At 39.9% G+C, this 26,840-nt stretch overlaps 2 protein-coding genes across 2 annotated transcripts in view; one reads left to right on the forward strand and one right to left on the reverse strand.

Moving 5' to 3' along the window:
• The window catches only part of IL1RAPL2 (interleukin 1 receptor accessory protein like 2), a gene marked incomplete at both ends in the record, with an annotated part of 1,178,754 nt that overhangs the window by 540,442 nt on the left and 611,472 nt on the right, over positions 1-26,840 (forward strand). The window contains one exon of the mRNA XM_080795622.1: positions 2,881-3,154. Within this exon, the coding sequence (XP_080651748.1) occupies positions 2,881-3,154 (274 nt within the window). The remainder of the gene's footprint in view (positions 1-2,880; positions 3,155-26,840) is intronic.
• Positions 20,723-22,004, reverse strand: TEX13A (testis expressed 13A; the record flags this gene model as incomplete). Its single annotated transcript, XM_080795623.1, has 2 exons — positions 20,723-21,439; positions 21,552-22,004. 2 exons carry the CDS (start codon positions 22,002-22,004, stop codon positions 20,723-20,725), a joined length of 1,170 nt encoding a protein of 389 aa, XP_080651749.1.

The raw sequence follows: 26,840 nt of genomic DNA on the forward strand, positions 1-26,840 counted from the left end.
CTAATTGTAAAGGCAATTAAATGTCTTCAGCTGTCATTGAGTATGATCGTTGTGTCTCAGGAGCAGATATTTTGATTATCTTCCATACCAACCATGTCCTATCACTAATGGGCCAAACCAGCCCGTTAACAATCTCGTAATCTCATTAATCTCGTAAAAGCGAGATTATATAACAGATTGTTTGAAGGAGGCAACTAAAGGGATTTAGGAAACAAGTGGAAAAAACATTCCCAAAACTTTTTTTTTCCTATTAAGTAGGTAATTATAGAGGTTGAAGCTACATTGCTAAGCCAAATTTGCTAATTCAGAAACACTTGCCATGCATTTTAGGGTTTGGGGAAAAACTGGACTATTAAAGAGTCTTTTTAAATTATCCCCAGGTTTTTGTTGTTGATGTATGGGAACAGTGTCACAGACAATCCATAAAAGGGAATAATACAAAATTCATTTAAAGATGATAAAATAGAAATATTAAAATTCCATTTGATCCAGAGATGGATTGCCCTAATTTTACCATGATCCAGAAAGTTTAACTAAAGCAGATCTCCCCGCTCTATTACTATTAGGAGAGTAACACATGACAGGTAAATGACCGATTCCAGGGAGTGACTGCAAAAGCCCCCCAAGAGATAGCTAGACATAAGTACAGGTTTGGTCTAATCCAGTCGTTCCTTCTTGGTTTCAGCAGTGCACATTGGTCATCAAAATCCATAGTGGTGAATCTGGTGCCTTATGAATCCTCAGAGAGAGTTCAAATACCCTTCACTATAAATTTAAAATGAGTTATTTATTTGATTATTAATTTATTTCCAATCAATATTTCACATACAAAAGAGGACTTGAGGCAGCTTATAATAAAAGCCCATATGTAGCAAGGCAGTAAAAAATGAAGTCAGAAAGAGAGATCAGAAACCACGGAGTTCAAAAACTTTCTTGGGCTATAGAACCCTTTGAAGATCTGTTAAAGAGCTGTGGAACATCTCCCCAAAAAAGTATAACTATGCAAATAGTCACAACAACCTTGAAGTCTACCCAGTCACCCTCACCCTGGGTATCCTTGTACCCCAGGTCAAGGACCCTTGTATAGAGAAAGCAAAATCTTGAGGTAAGATAGTTATGGCATTTGGGGTTGCCTGGGTGGCACAGTCAGTTAAGCGTCCCACTCTTGGTTCTGGCTGAGGTTGTGATCTCAGGGTCATGAGATCAGCCTGGAGTCTGGCTCCGCACTCAGCATGGAATCTGCTTAAGAGTCTCTTCCTCTCCCTTCCTCTTTCTCTGCCCCTCCCCCCACCTGCGCATACTCTCTCTCTCTCTCTGTCTCTAAAATAAATCTTTACCAAAAAAAAAAAAGGTAGTTATTGCACTTGGGTATTACATTTAGCACTGAGCTTCCTATCAACTGAGGTTAAAAGATAAACACACTGGAGTACAGAGTTCTCAACATCTAAAAAAGGAAGCCTATCAGTTTACAAAATTATAAGTGAAACATATAATTTTAAAATGGCAGTGTTTATACAGCTTATGAAAGGATTATTTTATAAAGAGTAATCAAGTAATATAAAGGGTTGCAGCATAATTTGATGAAATTCTTTGAAATTAAGTAATTGGAGGTAGACAATCTTTGCTAATTGTGTTGATTAGCTTATTAAATTAGCCAGTGTCTCATTTCCAACCATTCTGGAAAAGAGGGAATTTATTGTATATGTTTTTCTAATGGTAGATTTACCCACCTAATATTATTTGATTAAAGCTGATGTTAATATAATATATTCTCATGAGTAAACACAGTTGAATGGCAAGGGAGTCCTTGGGGTATAGACAGAAATCAAACTGTGATTAAATATCTGCTATTAATAGGTTATACCATGGAAAACTGGCATGTAGATAATGGCAAATAATCTTTAGGTGCCTACTTTAGGTGCCTACTGCTTCCATCTTTTCTCAAAGACAAATAACACGGTCGTCCCTGTCACAATTATAGGCAGAGGCAGTATAGGGTAGGGGTTAAGAACACAGTCTGTAGAATCAGAGACTGGTTTTCTACCACTTATTAGCAGTGTGACCTTGGGCAAAGTCTCTGAACTTCTCTGAGTCTCAGTTTTCTTGTCTATAGTATAAGAATCATAAGTGAGGGGCACCTGGGTGGCTCAGTGGGTTAAGCCTCTGCTTTCAGCTCAGGTCATGATCTCAGGGTCCTGGGATCGAGCCCCACATAGGGCTCTCTGCTCGGCGGGGAGCCTTCTTCCCCCTCTCTCTCTGCTTGCCTCTCTGCCTACTTGTGATCTCTCTCTCTCTCTGTCAAATAAATTAATAATAAAAAAAAGAATCATAAGTGAATCTCAGGGTTGCTCCTAGGCTGTACAAGGGTCCCCTGGAAGTATTTCTTTTGTGGGGTTCCTGTCCAAAAAATCTGAGTCATCTAAAATCTACATGTCAGTGTCATCCTCACAGTCCAATCTCACACAGTCCTGTGAAGCAAATGCCGTATGACTGGCAGGAGTAATCCTTTTGCCAGGCTGCTCTGCTGGAATTGGAACCTAGTGGTGGGGCCCCGGGACAAGCGCATAAGCACCAGTGCTGGAGCTCCTTGGAGGATCCGGTCAATTCCACGCAGAAGGTTATTGTAGAGAACTGGAAATTCCCTGGAGGCCCAGAGCTAGAATAAGGATCCTGCCTGGGAGGTCTAAGGAGAATGCTGGTCCATCTCAAAGAGTCACTGGGAAGATTAAAAGAGGTAGAGGTAATCTATGTAAAGCACTTGCCATGCAAATTCTGTGAATCCTGGCTTACAGTAGGTCCTCAGTACATGTTGGCAATGATTGTTGCTCTTATCATTAATAATGCTCACTGCATTTCATGCCCAATCTGGTTTTCTTTCAGTGGATGGCTGCATTGACTGGTCAGTGGATCTCAAGACATACATGGCTTTGGCAGGAGAACCAGTACGAGTGAAATGCGCCCTTTTCTACAGTTATATTCGTACCAACTATAGCATGGCCCAGAGCACTGGGCTCAGGCTTATGTGGTACAAAAACAAAGGTGATTTGGAAGAGCCCATCATCTTTTCAGAGGTTAGGATGAGCAAAGAAGAAGATTCAATATGGTTTCACTCAGCTGAGGCACAAGACAGTGGATTCTACACTTGTGTTTTAAGGTGAGTGCCACATTAAAGTGAATGCCAGATGAAAATATTGCTGAATACCATAGCTGGTAGTCTTTTGATTGGGCCTGGAGTATGTGGAGGTGTTGCTCCTGTTATACAGTGGACATATTCTTGAAAGGTTGTAGTACATGTAGAGCTTCGGTAAATTCAGTTCTAATTATTTATTGGAACTGGACAGCAAATTCTTAACAAATTTTCATAAAATGGGACTTGCATTTACTATGTATGCTCACATAATTTAGAAAAGTTTATAATTCATTTCTTCCTCAACTCCATCCCTATCTTAGGGTCTTATATTAATGATTTTTTTTTCATAAAGCCAGTTGGCTCAATGGTCTTAATATCTGCCCATGAAAATGGCCTAAAGTATCACTTAGGCCAAGGTCTCTTTTTGTTGATAGAAATAGCTTCAGATGCTACTGGGAGATCTCTTAGCAAATAAGCTACCATTAAAATTTTTCACATAATTTGCAGTGTGAACTTGAGTCTACTCTATCTAAATATTCAGCATGCAGCCCTGTAAACACATGGTCATCCTCAGTTCCTAGATGCTTTACAGGGAAGATATCACAGATACAATTCATTTTTGCAAGAAGTTTACTGTGAAAAGCAATCTGTTTTATACTTAGGGGTTCCATAATATGTCCTTCCTTCCCCTTCTGCCCTGGTGCTACGATCTAGGATCTACAATCTCAGATAGAGACTGCATTAGGTATTGAAGTAGATAGCTGAGATGACCTTTAAACCACTTAAAATTCTGCCATTTTGGGAGTCTCTGATCTTGCTCACCAGGGACCTACACTCTATTATTTGATTTTAACTTCTTGGAAATGCAGACCCTTCCTATTTTTGTCTCGTGTGGACTTTGATGCCAAAGCTATGTCACCTTTTCATCAAAAGCACTTCAAAACCCCTGGTGAGGCCTCATTGTTCAAAAGGCCAGGAGAACAAGGTGGTGTATAAATAATCTTCTTGATGCTCTAGGCATCACTTTTGTACTTGTATGTTTTGAGTGGGAAGTGCTGGGGAAGCAAGTGGTGAGTTTAGTTTCTGTTTGTGGTGGGCAAAAACTCCAGGCTATTGGCAGAAATTCTCATCACATCCTTAGTGATAATCAGTATTTTCACCTACTTGGGTATCTCTTGGCAAATTGAGAAAAGGATGGTAAGTCAGCTTCAGTGACTGACATTATATTCTTTAGGGCGCAGTTACTCTTTTCCTACTTACCTCCTCTCTACCCCCACCCTCATTAAATCCTATCACTCTAAAATAGATCTCTTTTCGTCCTTCTGATTCATTTTTTTTTTCGTTTTCACAGATTTAAAATTTTATTTGCAAGGCATCAGTTCACTATATAGATGTTCTATACTGATAATGAATTATCAAATTAATTATTGCTTATTTTCCTTGCCCTGCTTATATCCCCAGACTTACTACCCCTCTCCTCTTTTCTCTCCTCTAACCCCATTCTCCTACTCTGAGCAATGTTGTAATCCAGTGTGTATCCTTGAATACCTTCTCTCTATTCTTTTTTTTCTCATTGTTTTATAAAATAAGAGTTACACATTTCTCTACATTTTCTTTTCTTAGTAAAAATACATAGTAGGAAATTTTCCAAGTCAACTGATAGAGAGTTAACTCATCCTTTTAATTATATAATATTCTGTGTTGCTTTATAGTCTATGATACCACAATTTAGTCAATAATTTTCCTATTTATTTGCATGTATTTTGTTTCTAGTTTTTTGTCCCTGTAAAATGTGTTTTAATAAAAGACCCCTCCATTTGCCTTTATTTTTTAAATTAATTTAATTTTTTTCAGTGTTCCAAAATTAACTGTTTATGTGCCACACCTAGTGCTCCTTGCCTTTAAATAAACTTACAAATTTTAGAACAGGTTTAGATTTACAGAATTATTGCAAAGATAGTACAGTAGGTTCCTGTATGCCCTGCACCCATTTCCCTATTATCAACATCTTACATGATTATGGAATCATTTGTTACAATTAATGAACCAATAATGGTACATTATTATTAACGGAAGTCCATACTTATTCAGAGTTCCTCAGATTTTCCTTAATGTCTTTTTGTTATTCTAGGATCCCATTTGGAATAACGTATTACATTTAGTTGTTAGGTCTCCTTAAGTTCCTTTTGGCTATTGGAGTTTTCCAGACTTCGCTTATTTCTTTTGACCTTGACAGTTTGAATAGTACTGTTCAGATATTTAGCAGAATGTCCCTCAGTTGCAATTTATCTGATATGTATTTCATAGTTAGACAGAGGTTATGTGTTTTTTTTGGAGGGGGGAAGACCACAGATGTAAAATATTCTCCTTATATCATATCAAGGATAGAGAGTTTCAGTTTGCCTTATCACTTTTGATACTGATATTGATCACCTGGATTGAGGTTGTATTTGTCTTTCTCAACAGTGAAGTTACTTTTTTCCTCTTTTTTTTTTTTCATACTCTCCTCTTTGGAAGGAAGTAGTTATTCACAGCCCATAATTACAGAGTGGGGAGTTATGATCCACCTCATCAAGAGCAGAGTACCACATAAAATTGTTTATAATTCTTCTGCATAGGCTATTTGTCTCTTTACTCCTATTTATTTAATCAGTATGAACTCATGGATATTTTATATTATACATTAGGTAATAACCCAATGCTACTTTATTTTCTAGCTCAAATTCTTCTACCTCTGTCCATCAGAGTTCTTTCAGTTGGCATATCTGTCCCTTTGACATAACTTCATCTTTGTATGTGTGTATTTTGAGCATTTCTTTATATTTCAGCACTGTAAGATGATCCAGGCTTATTTTAAATATTTCCTGCCCCAGTCCTATTCCTGCCCCAGCCATTTCTCCAAGGAGCCCTCATTCCTTTTAATGGAGAATGGCATTAGAAACCAAGATTTCCATGCTAAATATGCTCATTGCTACTGGGATGTGATTGCTTCTAGGCCTTCTCAGTTGACAGCCTATTTGCTTTTAAACAAAGCCTTGTAGTATTTCATGCACAAGTGGGATTTCCCAGTGCCCCTGAAATCCTTTCCTGTAAGGTGGCCCTCTCTTTCAGGTACAAATCAGACTAAATTTATATCTTGTAGATATCATCTAAGTCTGTGGTTCTCAACTCACATGTAGATCAGTAGAAGAGAAAAGGATGATATCACACTGAGCAGAGGCTTAGATTCATGCAGTTGATCTTTTATTCATGCAATAGATCTTAGGGAGTGATTGGGACTGACGGGATGGGTGAAACTTTTGAATATCATACCTCATATGTGCCTTGGTAGGGAAAAAAAGAAGTTTGGGAACCACTGTTCTAAAGGAAGAAACAGTTTTTGTCAACTCAAAGATAGAGAAATCTATTTCAGAATAATACAAGTGATGTAACTGGCATTTGCCTGTGTATAATAAATATGTTTTTCAGATCTAGTACTAGCCACTGACTCCAAATATGTGCCAAGTGAGAAATTCAGTCCATATAGGAGATTTTATTTATTTATTTATTTTTTTTTAAAGATTTTTTTTATTTGACAGAGATCACAAGTAGGCAGAGAGGCAGGCAGAGAAAGAGAGGAAGGGAAGCAGGCTCCCTGCTGAGCAGAGAGCCCGACATGGGGCTCAATCCCAGGACCCTGAGATCATGACCCGAGCTGAAGGCAGAGGCTTCAACCCACTGAGCCACCCAGGCACTCCCATATAGGAGATTTTTTTATAAAGATTTTATTTATTTATTTTGACAGACAGAGATCACAAGTAGGCAGAGAGAGAGGAAGGGAGGCAGGCTCCCTGCTGAGCAGAGAGCCCGATGCGGGGCTTGATCCCAGGATCCTGGGACCATGACCTGAGCCGAAGGCAGAGGCTTAACCCACTGAGCCACCCAGGCGCCCCCATATAGGAGATTTTATGCCATTGTCAAGAGAGTGACATTTATAGTGAAAAAAGACTCTGAATTTGACATTGTCTGTATCCACCTAAAATCCCCAATTTGATATCACTTTAAGGTAATTATGGGTGATTTTTTCTATGCATTATTGACCTCATTAAAAATTAGTCTGTTGCGGGGCGCCTGGGTGGCTCAGTCATTGGGTGTCTGCCGTTAGCTTAGGTCATGGTCCCAGGGTCCAGGGATCCGGTCCTGGGATTGAGCCCTTCATCGGGCTCCCTGCTCAGCAGGAAGCCTCCTTCTCCCTCTCCCACTTGCCCTGTTTGTGTTCCCTCTCTTGCTGTCTCTCTCTGTCAAATAAATAAATAAAAATAAAATCTTAAAAAAAGTCTGTTGATTACAGTGTATTTAAAAATGCAGATATGAAATATTTAGTAATATTATTCATCCATTTGAATCATAACAAGAAAAATTTACTGTTTGTGATCTTTCTGTAGCCAATCACTCATTTTTGTGTTTTTTCTTTGGCCACCCTCAAAAGTGATCAGTTGAATTTCTCAGCATGTCAGTTAAGGGTTATGGTAATAGAGAAATGATGGAGAAGTGAGTCATATTTTGAGAGATAGTGTCAGTCCAAGAATTACTGTCTCCCCTGCCTCCCACCTGAATCTTTTCAGTGGAGGCACTTAGTAGGATAAAAATGACAACAGTAATCTTATTTAACAAAATCCCACATATCACTTTGCCAACAATTTGTAGTGAGGGGTGACTTAAGCTGTGGATGAAGGCAGATACATTTATATAATCCTGAATTTAATTCATAGATAATGAAAAGAACGATTAAGTATTATCAAACTTCTATAGAAACCTGAGTGTTTGGGTATCACAATGGCCAAGTGAAGTGAACCAGTTATAGGTTCAAAAACCATTATGACCATTTACCTCTTCAACAAAGCAAACAGAACAAGGAACCCCTTCTTAAAAGGGAACACAGTCCAACTATTTTTGGTCTTTAGTAATTGAAATAAATGAAGTTCTCAAAATCTGAATGTCTCATAGACTCTTTCTAAAATGTTTCTTAGTGCATTTATCCAGCCCTGAGGCTGGATACATTTGCAAGACATTTGCCTTGCTATTCATCATATATTAGTGATTATTACTTCAACAAAACAACATCCTCAGAAAAGTTGAGGTCATAGAGGTATTTGAAACAAGAAATGTAGCAGGTTGCTAATTATTGGATCTGTATAATGAGTATATGATTGTTCATTATATTGTTATTTTTATTCTTGAGTATATTTGAAATGTTCCACAATGGAAAAGAAAATAAATAAATATAAGCGCATAGTAATTTTGCCTGATTTTAATGGCCCTTCAGTTATCCTGACATATAAGTGCCTGTGTAGTATATAATAAACAAGTTTTATATGCTACTTACCAAATGTTCATTGAGCAGGTACAGTAGGATTTGCTCTATGCCAGATTGCAAGGAAACCTGTGTCTTTAGAAAAGAAATGTCTACCTAAGACAGATTTTCAGGAGAGAAGACAATTTCTAATAGAAAAAATGAGAATCTGCATCTTATAGAATTAATTGAACTCAGAAAAGATCAAGATTGTTTAGTAGGGTCTTGAGAAAACGGCGATGTCTTCTCTGGTCTGCGTAGACTAAAGTGTGATGCAATTAGTCATGTTTTCCACCTGGTTTTGGATATAAGTGGGAGTCCTCGTTTAACTTATTTTTTGTAGCAAGTATGCATAAAGTAACACATATATAATATGAAAAGACTAATATTTCAACCTCCAAAACTTGATTATCTGCTTATTCATAAAATTACAGGTAATGTAAATAGCAAAGTAGTAGTGATTATAATTTACTTTCATTTCATTAAAAGTTAATTAGATATTCTGTAATATTTAGAAATAGAACCATACTATTTTATGTTAGCTATATAATAGTTAGAAATATAAGCCACTTTATTGTACAATACCTGTGTAATTTGAACTCTGTTTAGTTTGTTTATTGGAGGGGAGACAATATTTATAGTATACTCAGCAGATTATGTGCTTTGTAAGAACTAATGGGTTATACTTGATAATTATAAAATAAGAATTGATTTCAAATAATCATTGATGAGCTGGTGAATACTGGTATTTCATACACACACACACACACACACACACACACACACATATATTTATCCCTTGTATCATTATACAAAGTTCAGTGACTTTCTGTTTTATGATTATTTTACTCATATCAAGGTTTTAATCTGTTGCAGTAGTTGCAAATTCAAAATCTCTTCAGGGGCCAAAATGATTGTGGCAGGCCATTTGAAACATTTTAGGGCATTGAAGGGCTACATCAGTCTCCTCAGTAATCTCATTTCCATGTTTCTCATTTTGCCACTACCGCTAGCTTACAATTTCTATACCCCAATTCCAATAATCTATTGACCCCAAAGTTGCAGCTCAGTGATCCTACAATTTTTTTTAACTGTCCTTTGATCTCTTCCCATATAGCATAGTTTTTTTTTTTGTTATTTTTTTTTTGTTTTTTTTTTTTTTTAATTTGACAGACAGAGATCACAAGTAGGCAGAGAGGCAGGCAGAGAGAGAGGGAAGCAGGCTCCCTGCCGAGCAGAGAGCCCGATGCGGGGCTCAATCCCAGGACCCTGAGATCATGACCTGAGCCGAAGGCAGAGGCTTAACCCACTGAGCCACCCAGGCGCCCCTAGCATAGTTTTTTTTAAAGACTTTATTTGAGACAGAGAGAGAAAGAGAGTTAGAGAGAACACAACCTGAGGGAGCTATAGGCAGGAGGAGAAGCAGCTTCCCTGCTGAGCAAGGAGTCTGATGTGGTACTTGATCCCGGGACCCTGGGATCATGACTTGAACCCAAGGCAAATATTTAACTGACTGAACCACCCAGGCGTCCCTCACCTAGCATAGTTTAAGTTTCATGATCAGTCTTTATAATCACTCCCATATATATCCTCTTGATTTCCTTGAACCTTTCTCCATCTTACTTGTGAAAACCATGGTACTGTTTAAACCAACTCTCCATCTGTGCTTGCACCTGCCTCCCTGCAGCTTAACTTGACTGAAGGGAAATATATAATAACTTTGACTACTCTCACTTTGAATTCTTTATCATAAACCTCAAACAGACCCTTAATTTTGCTAAATAGCTTTACTATATATTCTTATTCTTTTCAGTCTCTCATCCTCCTAGCTGACTATTTTACATTGCTCTCCTCAAACATCAAACATCTCCTCCCTTTGCTTCCTATTTTACTGAAAGAATTGAAGCAATTAAGAGAGAACTTCCACTATATTCACCCACCGACTGGCATCTGTACCTGCATACTCTGCCTTCAAGTCTGCTATCATTGCTGCTATGCACTTCACTTGTACACTAGATTCTGTCCTTATTTGCCTACTCAAGGAAATTACCTGAACATTTCTCCCATCTCTCTCCTATGTCATGGAATTTTCTATTTCTACTGGATCATTTCCATCAGCATACAGGTAGGTCAATATTTATGCTATCTAAAGAAGTCTCCTGGGTGGCTCAGTCAGTTAAGCATCTGCCTTCAGCTCAGGTCATGATCCCAGTGTACTGGGATCTAGCCCCATGTCAGGCTATCTGCTCAGTGGGGAGTCTGCTTCTCCCTCTCCCACTGTGCTCTTTCCCTCTGTGTTGTTTCTCTGACTTTCTCTCAAACAAATAAAATCTTTAAAAAAGAAAGTCTTCTCAGCTCCACTTTCTCTGCCAGACACTACCCATTTCCTTGCTTCCATTTATAGCAATACTACTTAAAAACAAAACAAAACTGCTGCCTTCAGAGTCTTGAGTTCCTCTCCATTAATTCTCTATTAAACCCAACCCAGTTAGAATTTTACTTACACTATGGCACCAAAATTGCTCATATCAAAGTCTCCAAAGTGTCAGTGTTGCTAAATCCAATGGTCAGGTCAATTGTCACTCCTTCTTTTATGTAACCAGTGCACTTGGCACAGCTATTCACCCCCTTCTTTTTGTTATATGTTCTTTACATGACTTCCAGAGAATTACACTATCCTGGTTTTCCTTCTACTCTATCAGTTACCCTTTTTTAAATTCCTTTGCTGGAGGGGGAGCTGGGGCTTGGTCCTTAGTTTTGTTTTGTTTTTTTTCCCCTCATCTCTACCCATACTCCCTCCATGATTTGTTTATATGGTCTTACAGTTTTACATACTATCTGTATACTGATAACTCCAACATGTATCCCTTCCAGTGCAGATCTCTCTCCTAAAATACAGAATCTTTTATTCAGTAGGCTTTTCAGTATCTCTGCTTGGTGTTAAAACAAATGTGTTCCAAACTGAACTTCTGAACTTCCTCCTATCTTACCACAGGTTCCTAGGGGGGAGACAATGAGGCAAAAGCTAATGTGTATTAGGGAATATAATCCCAAGGACACAAGAGTGAAGGAAAAGGTAAGTGAGGCAGGGGAAGAGTAGGTTTCAAGATAGTTGACCTATGAGGAGAAATAGAGAATTTCTCTCTGAGCTCCCTTGTCCCATTGGTCAAGAGGTTATCTCACAGGGTCTTCTTTCTTTCTTTCTTTCTTTCTTTCTTTCTTTCTTTCTTTCTTTCTTCTTTCCTTCCTTTCTTTTTTAGATTTCATTTATTTATTAGAGAGAGAGAGAGAGAGGAGGAGGAGGAGAGGCAGAGGGAGGAGCAGAGACAGAGGGAGAAGCAGACTCCCCACTGAACAGGGAGCCTGATGTGGGACTTGATCCCAGGACCCTGGGATCATGACCTGAGCTGAAGGCAGATGTTTAACTAACTCAGCCACCCAGGTGCCCAGTATCCCACAGGGTCTTAACTCCCTCAAACTTTGTGGATTACATAAGCCGTACCTTCCATATCACTGCTATCACTCTGGTCCAAGCCACCATCTCTTACCTCTTTTGTTGCAATGACTTCTAATTGGTTTCTCTACTTTTCTACATATCTTCTTTCAATCTCTTCTTAATACCAGTAGTCACATAATGTTTGCGTTCTACTCAGGATGTTCTGATGGCGTCCCATTTCATTTGGAATTAAAGCCAAAACCTTACAGGGGCTTACAAGGGCCTCTGATCTTGCTGTTTCTCAAACAGGTATACCTTTAGACAGGTATAATCCAGCTTTAGGGTTTTTGTACAGATGGTTACCTCTGTCTAAAATGCTTTATTCTCCTATAGCTACATGATTAACTCTCTCATTTCCTACAATTGTACAGTTTCCTCTATTTTAATGTTATCGATACATTTTCCTTGACTATTTTATTTATATGTAATCTTAAGATTCTCTTCTACTCAGTGCCCGTACCCTATACTCCTGATACTTCTTATCTCACTCTTATTTTTTCCATAGCAATTATCAACTTTTGTGATATATATAATTTACCTGTCATATTCATTGTCTATTTTCTGTCTCTTTCTGCTAGGATGTAAGTTCCTTAAGGATAGAGATCTTATGTCTTTTCTGCTCCCTGATATAGCTCAAGGGCCTACAAAGTATATGGCGCATAGTAAATGCTCAACAAATGATTTTTGAATGAGTGAATGAACTATGTCTCTGTTAAAGTTGGGCAGTCACCTGGCATCCAAATTATTGTTACCATATAGGAATATAGGCCAAATACTACCAGATCTTCTGATTTTTTGAAGAAAAACCTGAGATCTGAATATTTATATGGAATTTCCCCAATTTTTTAATTTTCTGGGATCCTCTCCTAAGAGTCCCTACTAAGATTCAACCAGTAGACTCACAGTTTACAAACTCTGTACTACTAGGTTTTGACTCCAATATTAACCAAGGGAATAATGGTGTATTTTAGTTGTGTGACCTGTGCCTTGATTTCCTTACCTGGAAAGTGAAAATTTGTTTATTCAAATTAAGCTATTTTGAACACTTACAGTAGGTGTTTAGCATATAGCATTGAATAAACAGATTAAAGTTCCTACTCCCCTGAGACTCACCTTCTAGAGTGGGGGAAACATAGATACATTCACAAGACTATGCCGGGTAGTATTGATGGTGAGAATTAAAAAAGGTCATGTTACAAGAGTGACTGGAAGGTCATTTTGGTTGAGTGGTCAAGAAGGGCCTCCTAGAGAAAGGGGCTTATAAACTGTGACCTGCATGGCAGGAGGAAACCAGTCTTATGAAGATCTATGGGAACAGTGTGTCAGTCAGAATGAACAGCAAGTGCAAAGGTCATGAAACAGGAACAGACTTTATTCAAGGAAATTAAAAAAAGCCAGTCTGAGTGGATGGAGTACAGTAAATTGAGAGGGAAAATGGTATTGGATAGGGCTGGAGAGGCAAGCATAGGTCAGATCCTGCTGCATATTGTGGGCCAGAATAAGAAGTTGATTTTTATTAGCAATCAGAGGCAAATGGAGAGAGTTACAGTTTGTCTGTTTATTTATTTATTTTAAAGATTTTATTTATTTATTTCACAGACAGAGATCACGAGTAGGCAGAGAGGCAGGCAGAGAGAGAGAGGGAGAAGCAGGCTCCCTGCCGAGCAGAGAGCCTGATGCGGGGCTCTATCCCAGGACCCTGGGATCATGACCCAAGCCGAAGACAGAGGCTTTAACCCACTGAGCCACCCAGGCGCCCCTTGTCTGTTTATTTTAAGCCGGGCAATAACATGATCAGATTTCCATTTTTTAAAGATCACTCTGGCTGCCCCACTGAGAATGGATTGTACGGAGACAAGCAAAGAGACCACATTGATAAGCAATTACATCAGTTGAAGGGAGCTACATGATGGTAAACTTAGATTGGGGTGGTAGCTAAGGAGATGGGGAGAAGTGAATGGAGCCAAGATATGTATTGAAAGATGACCTGACGGGATATACTGATGCACTGAATGTGCAAAATGAAATAGTTGAATAAAGGATGACTTGTGTGTTTTTGACTTAAGCAACTGAGTAAATCATTGTGTTCTTAACTGAGAAAGAGAACACTTGAAGAGTGTATGTTACTACAAAGTAGATATGCTTAATTCTTGCCTGTATGAAGTTCTGTGATTCTGCTTTCAGTTTCTGGAGTGTAAAATATCATCTGGTGATGAAGATGAGATTCTATTGATTAAAGGTGGACAACAGAGGGCAGTGGAATAGAGATTCTTAGTTCATGATAAGTGAGGATCAAGTTAAAGCAGAAATTTCCAGAGATAAAACCAGATAAAACTTGTCTTACAGAGTTTAGAACTCTTTGTGATCATTTACCAGTTTCCAAACATTATGTAGACATGCTTAAAAGTTGTTCTCTACCAAATAATAAGAGATGGAGGAAGCTTGCTGGATGTATATACTTAGCTGACTTTCCTTCTTCTGTTTACTCTGATTCCCAAATTTCCAAGATAGAAGATTCATGATGAATCAATTAGAGAAGCATATACATTAGTATATGATGAAGTGCTAGAATGAATATAATGAGGTATTATAAAGGCAGGGTTATGTTTTTCAAGAACATATTGCATGAAACCACTTTCTTCCATTCATCTTGAAGGTAAAATATTTCATACTGGTAGAAAAGTGAGAACACATTCTTTCCTAACCACAGTTTTATTTTGTTTTTTTAATATAAGGGATGCTTTTTAGCTGATATAATTTCAGGTCTTAGGTATCTATTAATCACTAAACAAATATTTATTGAGCATCTGCTCTGTGAAAGGTATCAAAAAAGTCAAAAGTGGATGACAGGCCCCTGCCTTCTAACAGATTAAAACAGGAATTAGGACTTGTATACAAATTACAATTGAACAAGTAAAAATCAAATAAAAGTCCATGTGGTTCAGCATATAATTGTATCCTAAGAAACAATATAGCAACTAAACAATTTTAAAAGTTTGAATATTTAAGGATTTACTATAGTCCTTTGAAAAACATCAAGAGGAAGCCAATTTGTAATGCCCAGCAACATTTAAGATCAGCTTTTCATATTACTTTATAATTTATAATTTATAATAATTTCATATTACTTTCATGTTCAATATCTCTTACACAGTACAACTACCCAGAAAACTCTCTAATCTCTCCTCATTCTCAACTAAAAAATTCAGTCTGAAATGTATCCCCTGCAAGTTTTTCCTCTTTTTTCCCCTTTTTCATACTATATCACTTGTTTGCTTCTTTGTAAGAAGCTCTTGCTTCCATTTCCAATGTTACTTAATTGCACTACCATTGTTCCTTACAATTTTTCAGCTCTTTCTGCCAATTACAACTGTTCTGCAGAGTAAAAGCCCAGGAACTGATCTGGCATACCAAGAATCTCCATAGAAGTTACTGGATTTTACTGGATAAGTAGAGACCCATGCATCCAAAAAGATGATCATCTTTAGAGGGCAAGGAGAATGGGAAACCTGCCAACACTAACTTAATGTCTTTTTTTCCATCACACATGAGAGAAAGTGAAGGGCTATAAGAAGGATAGAGATAAAATAGCAGAGAGTAAGGAAAATAGATTTTGACTTATAAAATCAGGGGTGTTTGAGATGGTTCTTCTTTTAAAAAAAGGTTTGTATTTATTTATTTGGCAGAGATAGAGAGAGAGACAGAGCGTGCGCACACACACACAAGCAGGGTGAGTGGCAGGCAGAGGGAGAGGGAGAAACAGGCTCTTTGCAGAGCAGCGAGCGTGACATGGGGCTCAATCCCAGGACCCTGGGATCCCACTGAACCATCCAGGCACCCCTGAGATGGTTCTTGAGGATCTGAACAGGTGGCAATAGTGGAAACCTTCCCAGGCAGATGGAACAGTGTTCAAGGGCAAGGAGGCAGTAAAACATGGCCTATACACAGGGAAAAACTGGGAGGTCATTTTGGCTGGAATCTGAGTTTATCAAGACCTTTTTACTCAATTTGAAACTAACAATAACTAGATATATTTTGGGAACATGAGACTTTAAGAGACTAAGGCACTGATCAATTCTTAGAAAACAAGTTAAAAGACACAACTAATGACGACCTTAACTTATAGTCCCATCACAATACAAGTTTTTAGCTGATGCTGTTTCCATGGAGAAAGTATACATTTAAATGGGGTAAATTTCCTTCTCTGATTCCCCTTATTAACAAAAGAAGATGCTGCTGACCTCAGCATTGTCACTCAGCACATGCACTCCAACTTGTTTTCTCAGGGGTGGGGATGAATTCACGTGGAACCATCCTCATTCTTTCACCACTGTGAAGAGTGATCCCCTTCGGCAAGAGAACCGGTTAAAGTTTAGTAGGTAGAGTCTGGATCTATGGCTGTGAAATACAAAAGCTAAATGGGAGGGTGAGGTGGAATTCCACATCACCTTGATCTCATTAATACAAGACCCAGGTTAACACTAATCTACATCTTCTTATTTTGAAACCAGAACATACTACTAAGGCAATATACATTTATATGGGTGGAGAGATGTCATACACATTTTGTTATTTTTCGGCCCCATTATTCTGTCCTTTACCAGTACCTTCTTTCAGCTCCTCATAAAGGAGAGTGATTTGGCCATGTTTCATATTTACATTCATCTCTTTTACTCTCAGGTGAAATCTCTCTGTCTCTGTACTGCTCCCTCCTTATCGCCCTCCTTCTGCTTTTTTAACTGGGTCTAAAGACCCATAAACCCGTAGACTACTCCCTCCCATGCTTCACACACACATAGAGCAGAGCAGACTTTCCACACATGTTGGTTGCTGACTCACTGGCTGTAACCCTCTGATCACTAGGGTCTGAAGGTTTATAATTTGGTCACATGAACCCTTTGTTCCCCTGATGTGTTAAGTTTGCCAATAGAAACAGAAATAGATAAACAGGAAGGCAGTTATTATGACAGTACAAAGAATGATGCTGGAAACACCACCATTTACAACAAGCTGCAAAGTCATAGAAAATTCCGATTTTTAAGGCATTTAGGGAAGTTTCCTATTAGGTAATGTCTTTGTATAAACATTCTGGCAAACTTTTGACTTTGATCCTGCATGATATAAAGCAAAGATGAAAAAAGCATTGTTTCTAAATTTAATTATGGTTTGAGTTATTTTTACTTTCCATTGTTTTAGAGAAATGTGTAGCCATGTTTGACTTCCCAGAGTGTGGATAGGTCATTAGAAAGAGTAGAAAGAGGGAAGTCAGAGGTAACTTCCTTGGTCATTCCCTTTCACTACTTTGCCTGCCATTACCTCAAATGCAAGCCCAGAGAGCATCATTATCATTTTTACAGAGGTAAAAATCACTGTTTTTGGCCAAGACATTGGCCCCTGTGAAATTTTCATCCCCTTCCCTTGTCCATTAGAGTTGAGTCTTTCTTCCAGCACTATCATTTTTAAAGCTCTTATTCTTTAGCTACCCATGTCACTAAGCATGCTAGCCTGAAGGCTCAAAGGCTTAGTCAGATCACCTCTGTTAGGTTTGTTGAGGATATTTAGTGATAAAAATAGAATTAATTCTAATTTATCAAATTCTTTCCTCTGGACATATAGAGAAAAAACTTTAAAATGGCTATAATGCATGAAATTATGAAAATATCAGCATTTTTCCTAAATCTTACCAAACATAAATCCTAAATCCAAACAAGCTGACTGAATCTCTTCTTGAGAAAAATAAATTATGAAAACAAGTTACAACACCAGAGATTTATGTCTGGTACTCCTCCTAGAACTACTTACCTTCCTTTCCAGTGACCTTGCTAGGCTCCCCAATTGCCCTCCCTTTTGGTTTTCTTTCAGTTGGGTCCTATCGTAATTGGATACTCTGTGCAGCTTGATGATCCTTTCCTCCCCCCAACTCCCCACCTCCCCCTAAATATGCCATATTCCTAAATATGCCATTGCCCAGAAGCCCCCACCCCCACCCCGACCTTCTGTCCTCATTCTTAGGTGTCTTGTCTAAAGGACACATGAGGGAACCCTCTTCATTTCCCATCTTTTTGCCACATAGATATGTGTCTGCTTTCCTCTTCTCCTTTCCCAAAGGAAGAGGTGGCTTTTCCAAATCCATTCAAGTCAACAAATTCACATCCTTTAATTTTTTTTGTATATCTGTGAACATTTATTTTCACAACACAGAAATATATAAAGTAGAAGCCCTCCATCCTAATGCCCCATATTACTCCATTTTTTGAAAAGAAAAAAACAAGTTTTTCCAGACTTTCCTATGCCTTTTCAAACACCAATCTATAACATAATGCACACATAAATCTATAATATACATATACATATGTACACTTGGAGAACTTTGGGGGTTTTGTTTCCTACAAACATATTTTTGTATTGAACAGTACATTGGACATGCCTCCAAAAGAGTATACAGGGTCTATTCCCTCCTTTTACAAATTTCCTGTACTTTCAAGTTTTCCTCAGCTTTCTCCTCCATGGTTCAAGTTCTCCCATATTCAAAAGAACGTTTTTATCTCTCAGTCATGTATCCTACCCAACTTTTTCCCTTCACCACAAGGAGTCCTTTAAGAGCCTCTCTCACGACTGCACTTTGCTTCCCACTTAGTCCCTGGTCCTTGCAGTTTGGTTTCTGCCCCTCCCCTACCCATGTCTGCTCAAAAATCACTTTTTCTCCTCCTTAGGGCCTCCCCTGCAGCCCTGGGCACTGCTGAGCATGTGCTCCTTACAACTCTCTTCCCCCTGTTCTGACTACCCCTAAGGATTTTGTTCCCAACCAGGGGTGATTTTGCCCTCCAGTGGACATGTTATAGTATCTGGAGACATGTTCAGTTGTCCCAATGGAAGTGTAGGTGTCACTGCCATCTAATGTGTAGAGGCTAGGGATTTGGCCAAACATCCTAAATGCACAGGACAGTCCCCTGAAACACGTAAGTATCCAGCCCAAAGCATCAAGAGTACTGAGGTTGTGAAACCCTGCCGTAGAAGAATTTAAACAAGTCCAAGAATATTTCTGACAAGTACAGGCCCTTTGATAACTACCTAGGGGTCTGGCCCCAAATCTTGAAAATAATTATCTGTATCTGTTCCCAAATGAGATGCCTCAAAGTCATGTCCAGATGCTGCAGAGATGTCCTGAGCCAATGACAGCTTCAGTTTCTAGGTCCACAGTCCCCAAGTAATGTCCAAGGCTCCTCCAGTTTTCTCAGTCTGGTCCAGGTGTGACACCTCACCATCCTTCCACCTGTGAGCTAAACCATACATTTAGCCATACTCAATAACACTTAGCCATACTCAATACAGCTTATAGTCTTAAGAGGGGAGACATAGACAATCCTCCCCATCCCCCTTTCTGGGTATACTCCCCCTCTGGAAATTGATTTCCACTGGGATATGTTCTATTTTACATTTCTGAATTCACTAAGGCCTTTGTAGCCAGATTCCCCCTCCTGCTATTATTCTGGTGGTGGGTTGGGACAGAGAATCCCTCAGGATGGCACCACACTTTGGTCCGTGGTCTAAACCAGTAAATCCTCTGGGCACTAGCAGTTGCTGACTCACCTCTTTGGCAGTGGCAGGAGTTTCCAGTTCTGCCACTGGGGAGTGTTCTGTTGTGGAGCTAGACAGTCATAGCAGTCCTTGTCTGCAACTGGTGCTGGTGTCCCGTTTGCAGACCTAGAGGATTTTCTTAGGGGTGGCAAATCTCTGCTGTGTTGTAAGCCCAGGGTTAACTACAGGCCTGTTTGGATCATTTCTCACACTATAACTTGATCAGAACATGAGCAAGCTTCCTGTCCAGTTCATTCCTGGAGACTCTTGGGATGCAGGAATCCTCACTACCCATAACCCTCTGATACTCCTTCCCAGCCACTTCCAACATTTTGACTGTTTGTGGTTTGCAACTATTCTTCTAGTGCCAATTTCTGACTTGGAAATAACCTGGTTGCCCAGAACAGGAACCTGCTCAAGTTAGCTTAAAGAAAAGGGGATTTGTGTAGAGTGTATTTCCATGCAGCACAATTGTAGAAGTGGAAAAGTGGTCATGCCACAGATCTTCCATCTCTGAGGTTGCAGGATCAACTCCTATCCTGCTTCTCTGTGCTTGTCTGCTGCCTGGGACCACATTCTGGCATCCTCTAAAAGATACTTGGCTTCTATAAAGCACACAGTTCTGCTCCCTGACAACCAGGACCAGGCCTTGGCTGTGGCCTTGGCCCCAACTCCAAATAACCCACTGTTTCCTTACCCAACACCCCCCTGACTATGGAATCTGCCTCTCGGTTCAGATTCTCTAATGTGAGAACCTGTTTGGCTCAGGGTGGGTCAGGTGTCCCCTCCTGCTCCAATCATATATAGCCTAGGTGGGGAGAGGGGTGTGTTGCCATATACGTGGCTGCTCAGGCCCACCAGATACTAGGGTTGGGGAGGGAGACATATACTAAGAAGCCACGGTGCTTCTGGGGTGTGGAATGCTAATGCTCTGGAACACAAAAGAGTTCATCAAAATAAGACTTTTTCTATGTTTTATCCCAACAGCTACCCCATCTTCACCCTCCCCAGCCACCACCCCATTCCCCACCTCCCAGCCCACTTTTCCACCTCCCTCGCAACCACCTTGCCCCATTTGCCCACCCTCCCTAACCCCCACTCTTTCCAAACCCTCCCCTACTTCTCCCCTTCCCTCTGAAAATTGATTTCCCATTGGGATTTTCTGTTCTACTTCAAATTTCTGAATTTACTGAGGGCTTTGCAGCCAGATTCCCCTCCCACAGCGGAAGCAAATTTCCCGCCTTGAAAAATTCACAGCTTTACACCAAGGACAGTCCCAATCCCCAGGCCTGCGAAATATGGGAGGTCTTCTCTGCTGATGGGGTTCGGAGTCTTTCTTGTCTCTTTGGGATTCTTGAGGGTCTGTTCCCTGGGACCCCCCATCAGACTGCGAGCTACCATCAGAGGGCTTCCAGTGGGGAGATGTCCGAGATGAAGCTCCTGCTGTGAATGTTGCTTCTGGTGGCGATGGTGTGGGCGCAGGTGGAAAGGGGGATGAGGGGCATGAGTAGGAGTATGTGAATGAGTCAGGGAGCTGGACAGGAAGGGGTGATGGTGAGACTCTGGATGCAGGCTTGAGGGTTCCAGAGAAATAAAACATGTTTGTTTCCACTGACCTGAGATCTCCCTCCTTCTGCCCACCAGAGGTGTAATTTTTCTGCTCCTCAGCTCCAGGAGGGTGCACAAAGCCTCTACCCAGCTTCTTGGTGGCCTTTGCCCCTTCTGCATCCTTTTGTCGACGTCTTCCTCTTCCTGTGGTGCCAGCAGCTGTAGCAGAAGTAGCAGCAGCTCCTGCCTCCACTTCCTCCTTGCGTGCTCCTTCTGTTCCAGCCCCACTGGCAGTGGCCAAATCTGGTTCCTCTGTGACCTGGACCCACTCCCGCTTCCGCGGAGACTCCAGCTCCTGGAGAAAAGTAGGCAGGATTAAGACCTATTCTGGGGGCAGTGAGGGGGTGGGGCAGGGAAATGGGGCCAGGAGATGGGGCAGGGACCAATCAAGGTAATCTTACAGCCCGGAGGAGCTTCCACCTCAGGAGGTCCCTTTCCTTTCGCATCTCTGCCAGGTTTGCTTGTGTCTGCCGCAGCCGGAATGCTGCCTCCCTGCGCTCCATCTCCTGCTGCGCTGTGAGCTCCGTTAGGTCTGAGGCCAAGGCCTGTGCAGCAGACTTATGCAGTTTGGCGAAGTTCTGCAGCCAGTGCACCCTGCGCCCATGTAACTGGCTCTGCCTGCGGGCAAAGCGCATACCCAGGGCCAGGCTGCTCCAGGCACAGGCATCTTTGGCCTCACTGGGCACCGCGCTGTCGTCTAGGATGTCCCTGAGCTTGTTCTCCACCTCCGCCCAGGACAGGGCTATATTCTCGAGGTAGAACTCAGGGCCTTTTGTGTGCCCGGCCATCTTCTCATTGATGAAGGCCACAACATTGTTGTGCTGGAACCCACTGCTGGCATCGTCAGGTTTCAAGGCCATAATGGCTGAGGGCCTTAGAGGGTTGGCTGGTTCTGTGGGATGAATCAACTAGTTGCTCTTTCCGGTCCCCTTTCGCCCCTCCCCCCTCAGTCTCTTCCCATCTTATCTCCCTGCCCTGCTCCGCCCCGCCTCACCCTCCTCGGACCCTCATAAAGACACACCACCTTCCCCCGACTGGCTTTCCCGCCATAGTACAGTTCTCACCAGGCTTCACTTCTCTAGCTGGGGTTAGTGAAGTTGTGGACCCATAACGCTTGACTAACTTACCAAAAAAGAAAGCGCACCTCTCTTCCTCTAGGGGCTCGGAGGAAAGGAAGTTTTGGGGCCAACCCTCAAGGCTTTTACCCTGGGACTGTTCCAACTTCCAGAGACAGTGGGGGTGGGAAGGAAAGCATGAGGAAAGTTCCTCTCAAATTCCAGGACATAAGAGAACCTGCCACATTGTTGAAAGTCATCGAAGGCGGGAAACAACAGTAGTGGTCAGAAATATATAATCAAGTACAAAATATAATCACATACAAAAGTTTAATCCCCCACTCTCCACTCCACCATAATGGTTTATTCCACTTCAGGGGCCCTGCCCCTCCCAGAGGTGGAATGTTCTAGAACAGGAAAAAGCACCCCCCCCCCCAAGATTCTGTATCTCCTAATCCAGACGCTCCTGAACTAGAATATGAAGGTCAGCAAATTTTTTTATGTAAAGGGCCAGGTGGTAATCATTTGAGACTTTGTAGGCAAAAAGATCTCTGTCCTAACTACTTGTAGCATAAAAGCAGTCATAAAAAGTACTTGAAGAAATAAGTGTGGCTATATTCCAGTAAAACTTTATAAAAATAAGCAGCTGGCAGGATTTGGCCTGTAGTTTGCCAACTTCTGGTCTAGACTCATATTTCCTGCATATCCCAAAGATACCGAAAATCCAAATATTCACCCTTTCCACCTAGAGATGATTCTCCTCCTATACTCCTGTGTTCAGTATAGAAACCTCAAAATTGTCAACACCACTTGCCTTTAATAACATTAGCAGATTGGCACCCAAGTCTTGTTGCTACTACCTTAAAAACATCTTTTGACATCCATTTCCATTTAGAGAATGCCTGTATTGACTCCTAAATAATCTCCCTAATTTTAATATCTTTCTGACTCCTAATCTTTCCTATGATTATGCTACTTTCAAGTGTAAAAATATTTGATGGCTTCCTGTGACACACTCCTTGGTCCAATACTAGAATCTCACTTTAGTCTACCTTTATAATTTAACTCTCTTCATTCTCTTTTCTGTGCCATCATTTATACACTGAAGAGACTGGCCGTGCAGAGATACACTCATTTTGGGTTTTAATTTATTTTTCTATTTGAAAAATCAGAAAATCATTATTTATTGTATGGAAATTATGTTTTGTTCTATGAACTACATTGAAATAGATAGCATTTCTTCTTGAAGGGTCTTGTGTCAGATAGAAAAAAAAATGTATCAGGCATCAAAATATTACTTAAGAAGGTGGTTAAATCCCAGAGGTTTAACTCCCACTGTTTTAGTTCTCGTTTTTTAAATTAATTAATTAATTTATTTATTTTAAAGATTTTATTTATTTATTGGTCAGAGAGAGAGAGAGCGCGTGCGCACAGGCAGACAGAGCGGCAGGGAGAGGCAGAGGGAGAAGCAGGCTCCCCGCCGAGCAGAGAGCCTGAGGTGGGACTCCATCCCAGGACGCTGGGATCATGACCTGAGCTGAAGGCAGCTGCTTAACCAACTGAGCCACCCAGGCGTCCCTTAGGTCTTATTTTAAACTGTTATCTTTTTTTTTTTTTCATTTCAGTTTGTGTATTTTAAATTATTAGTCTTAAATGGAAAGGGGTTTTTGTTTTGGCTTGTTCAGCAGTGACTTCTATAGAAAGATCATTCAGGAGATGATGTAGAAATTGGAATGCCAAGGAAAGAGGGGGAGATGGTGGAGTCAGGGAGACCCATTAGGGGGATGTCACAGTAATTCAATATGTAAACCAAGGCGGTGGATGTTAGAATGGAGAGAAGAATGTAGAGAACTCTTTGGTTGATAGAATTCATAGGAATGTCAGGGAGAGGGATGAGAAAATGAGTAGGGTAATTCCCAGATTTCTGATACACGGAACTAAACAGCAATGCTGTAGACTTAGATGGAGAATGAAAGAGAAGTTGTTTGGGAGGGAGTTCACCTGTACACAAACTGGTATTGAGATACCTGCGGGCCTCCTAGTAGAGATACCCCACAGGCAGTTAGATATATGAGTCTAGTACTTAGGAAAGACATCAGGGCTGGAGATATAGTATTGAAAAGTGGATGTTGGGTTCCAAGTAGTGGTTGAAGTAATCCAGGGAGAAGATAGAGAGCAAGAAAGACAGGGTGCTGAGGACAGTTCTCTTCTTACCACTCTCCACTCTCACTGATGGTTTTATAGCAGCTGACCTGCTTACTCCTTGGCCTTCTATGCTTCTGGCCTCAGAATATTTTTTACCCTTTTCTATTCCTTCCATAACACTGTAAACATGGACTTCAGCTTGTGATCACTCGTAACTATATGCTACCATTCTTCCACTTCTGCTTATAAATACATTTAGAAGATTAAAGTCATTCTTTTAATTTTTAATTTAAATTCCAGTTAGTGAGCATACAGTGTAATATTAGTTTCAGGTGTACAGTATAGTGATTCAGCACTCCCATACATCACCTAGTACTCATCACAAGTGCACTTCTTAATCTCCATCATCTATTTCACCTGTTCCCCAGCTACCTCTGCTCTGGTAACCATCAGTTTGTTCTCTGTAGGTAAGAGTCCATTTCTTGGCATTTGCTTTGTTTCTTAAATTCCACATATGAGAGAAATTAAATAGTATTTGTCTTTCTCTGACTGACTTTGCTTAGCATAATACTTTCTAGCTCTATCCATGTTGTTACAGCCAATGGCAAGATTTCATTCTTTTGTGTGGCTGAGTAATATTCCATTGTATGTGTGTTTATGTGTGTGTGTGTGTGTGTAAATATATATATATATATGAATATATATATACAAATATATATATATATTTATGTATGTGTATATATGTATCACATTATTCTTTTATCAGTCTGTGGACATTTGGACTATTTCCATAATTTGGCTGTTGTAGATAATACTTCTATAAGCATCGGGGTGCCTGTATCACTTTGAATTAGTATTTTTGAATTCTTTGGGTAAATACCTCGTAGTACAATTGCTGGATCATAGGGTAGTTCTATTTTTAAATTTAAGTAGTTCTATTTTAAATTTAAATGGAGGAAAAACCTCCATACTACTTTCCAGAGTGGCTGCACCAGTTTGCATTACCACCAGTAGTACCGGAGTGTTCCTTTTTCTCCACTTCTTCCCCAGAACCTGTTGTTTCTTGTGTTGTTGATTTCAGCCATTCTGATAGGTGTGAGATGGTATCTCATTGTAGTTTTGATTTGTATTTCCCTGATGATCAGTGATGTCAGCTGCTCATTTTTAAAATTGGATTATTCATTTTCTTGATTTTGAGTTTGGTAAGTTTTTTTTTTAATAGATTTTGCATACTAACTCTTTCTCAGATACATCATTTGCAAATATCTTCTTCCATTCCAGACATTGTCTTTTAGTTTTGTTGATTGTTTCCTTTGATGTGCAAAAGCTTTTTATTTTGATGCAGCCTCAATAATTCAATTTTTGCTTTTTGTTTCCCTTGTCTCTGGAGACATGTGTAGAAAGAAATTGCTATGGTCAATACCAAAGTGGTTACTGCTTGTGTTCTACTCTAGGATTTTAATGGTTTCCTGTTTCACATTTAGTTTTAATCCTTTTTGAATTTATTTTTCTGTGTAAGAAAGTGGTCCAGTTTCATTCTTTTGCATGTTCCTGTCCAGTTTTCCTAACATCTCATTTGTGGAAGAGACTGTCTTTTTCTAATTGAATCTTCTATACTGCTTTGTTGAAGATTAATTGACCATAGAATTGTGGGTTCATTTCTGGGTTTTCTATTCTGTTCTATTGATCTATGTGTCTATTTTGTGCCAGTACCAACCTGTTTCCACCAATCAGCTTTGTAACATAACTTCTAATCTGGGATTGCAATGCCTCTAGCTTTGCTTCTCTTTTTCAAGGTCACTTTGGTAGTTCAGGGTCTTCTGTGGTTCCATACACATTTAAGGATTGTTCTAGCTCTGTGAAAAATGCTGATGGTATTTTGATAAGGATTGGTAGGGATTGTTCATTGCTTTGAGTAGTATAGACTTTTTAGCAATGTTTGCTCTCCAATCCATGAACATGCAAAGTCTTTCAGTTTCTTTGTGTCGTCTTTAATTTCTTTCATCAGCACTTTATAGTTTTTTGAGTACCAGTCTTTCACTGCTTTAAAGTTTATTCTTAGGTATCTTGTGGTTTTTGGTGTAATTGTAAATGGGATTGATTCCTTAATTTCTCTTTCTGCTGCTTCATTATTGGTCTATAGAGGTGCAACAGATTTCTGTATGTTGATTTTGTATCCTGCAACTTTACTGAATTGCATCAGTTTTAACAATTTTTGTTTGGAGTCTTTCAGGTTTTCATATAGAGTATCACGTCATCTGCAAATGGTGAAAGTTTGACTTCTTCCTTGCTGATTTGGATGCATTTTATTTTATTTTATTTTTGTTGTTGTTTTTGTTGTCTGACTATCGTGACTAGGACTTGCAGAACTATGTTAAATAACAGTGGTGAGAGTGGGCATCCCTGTCTTGAGCCTTACTTTAGGGGAAAACTCTCAGTTTTTTCCCCATTGAGGATATTAGCTGTGGCTTTTTCATGTATAGCCTTTATTTTGTT

Source organism: Martes martes (genome assembly GCF_963455335.1).
Source record: "Martes martes genome assembly, chromosome: X".
Lineage (NCBI taxonomy): Eukaryota > Metazoa > Chordata > Mammalia > Carnivora > Mustelidae > Martes > Martes martes.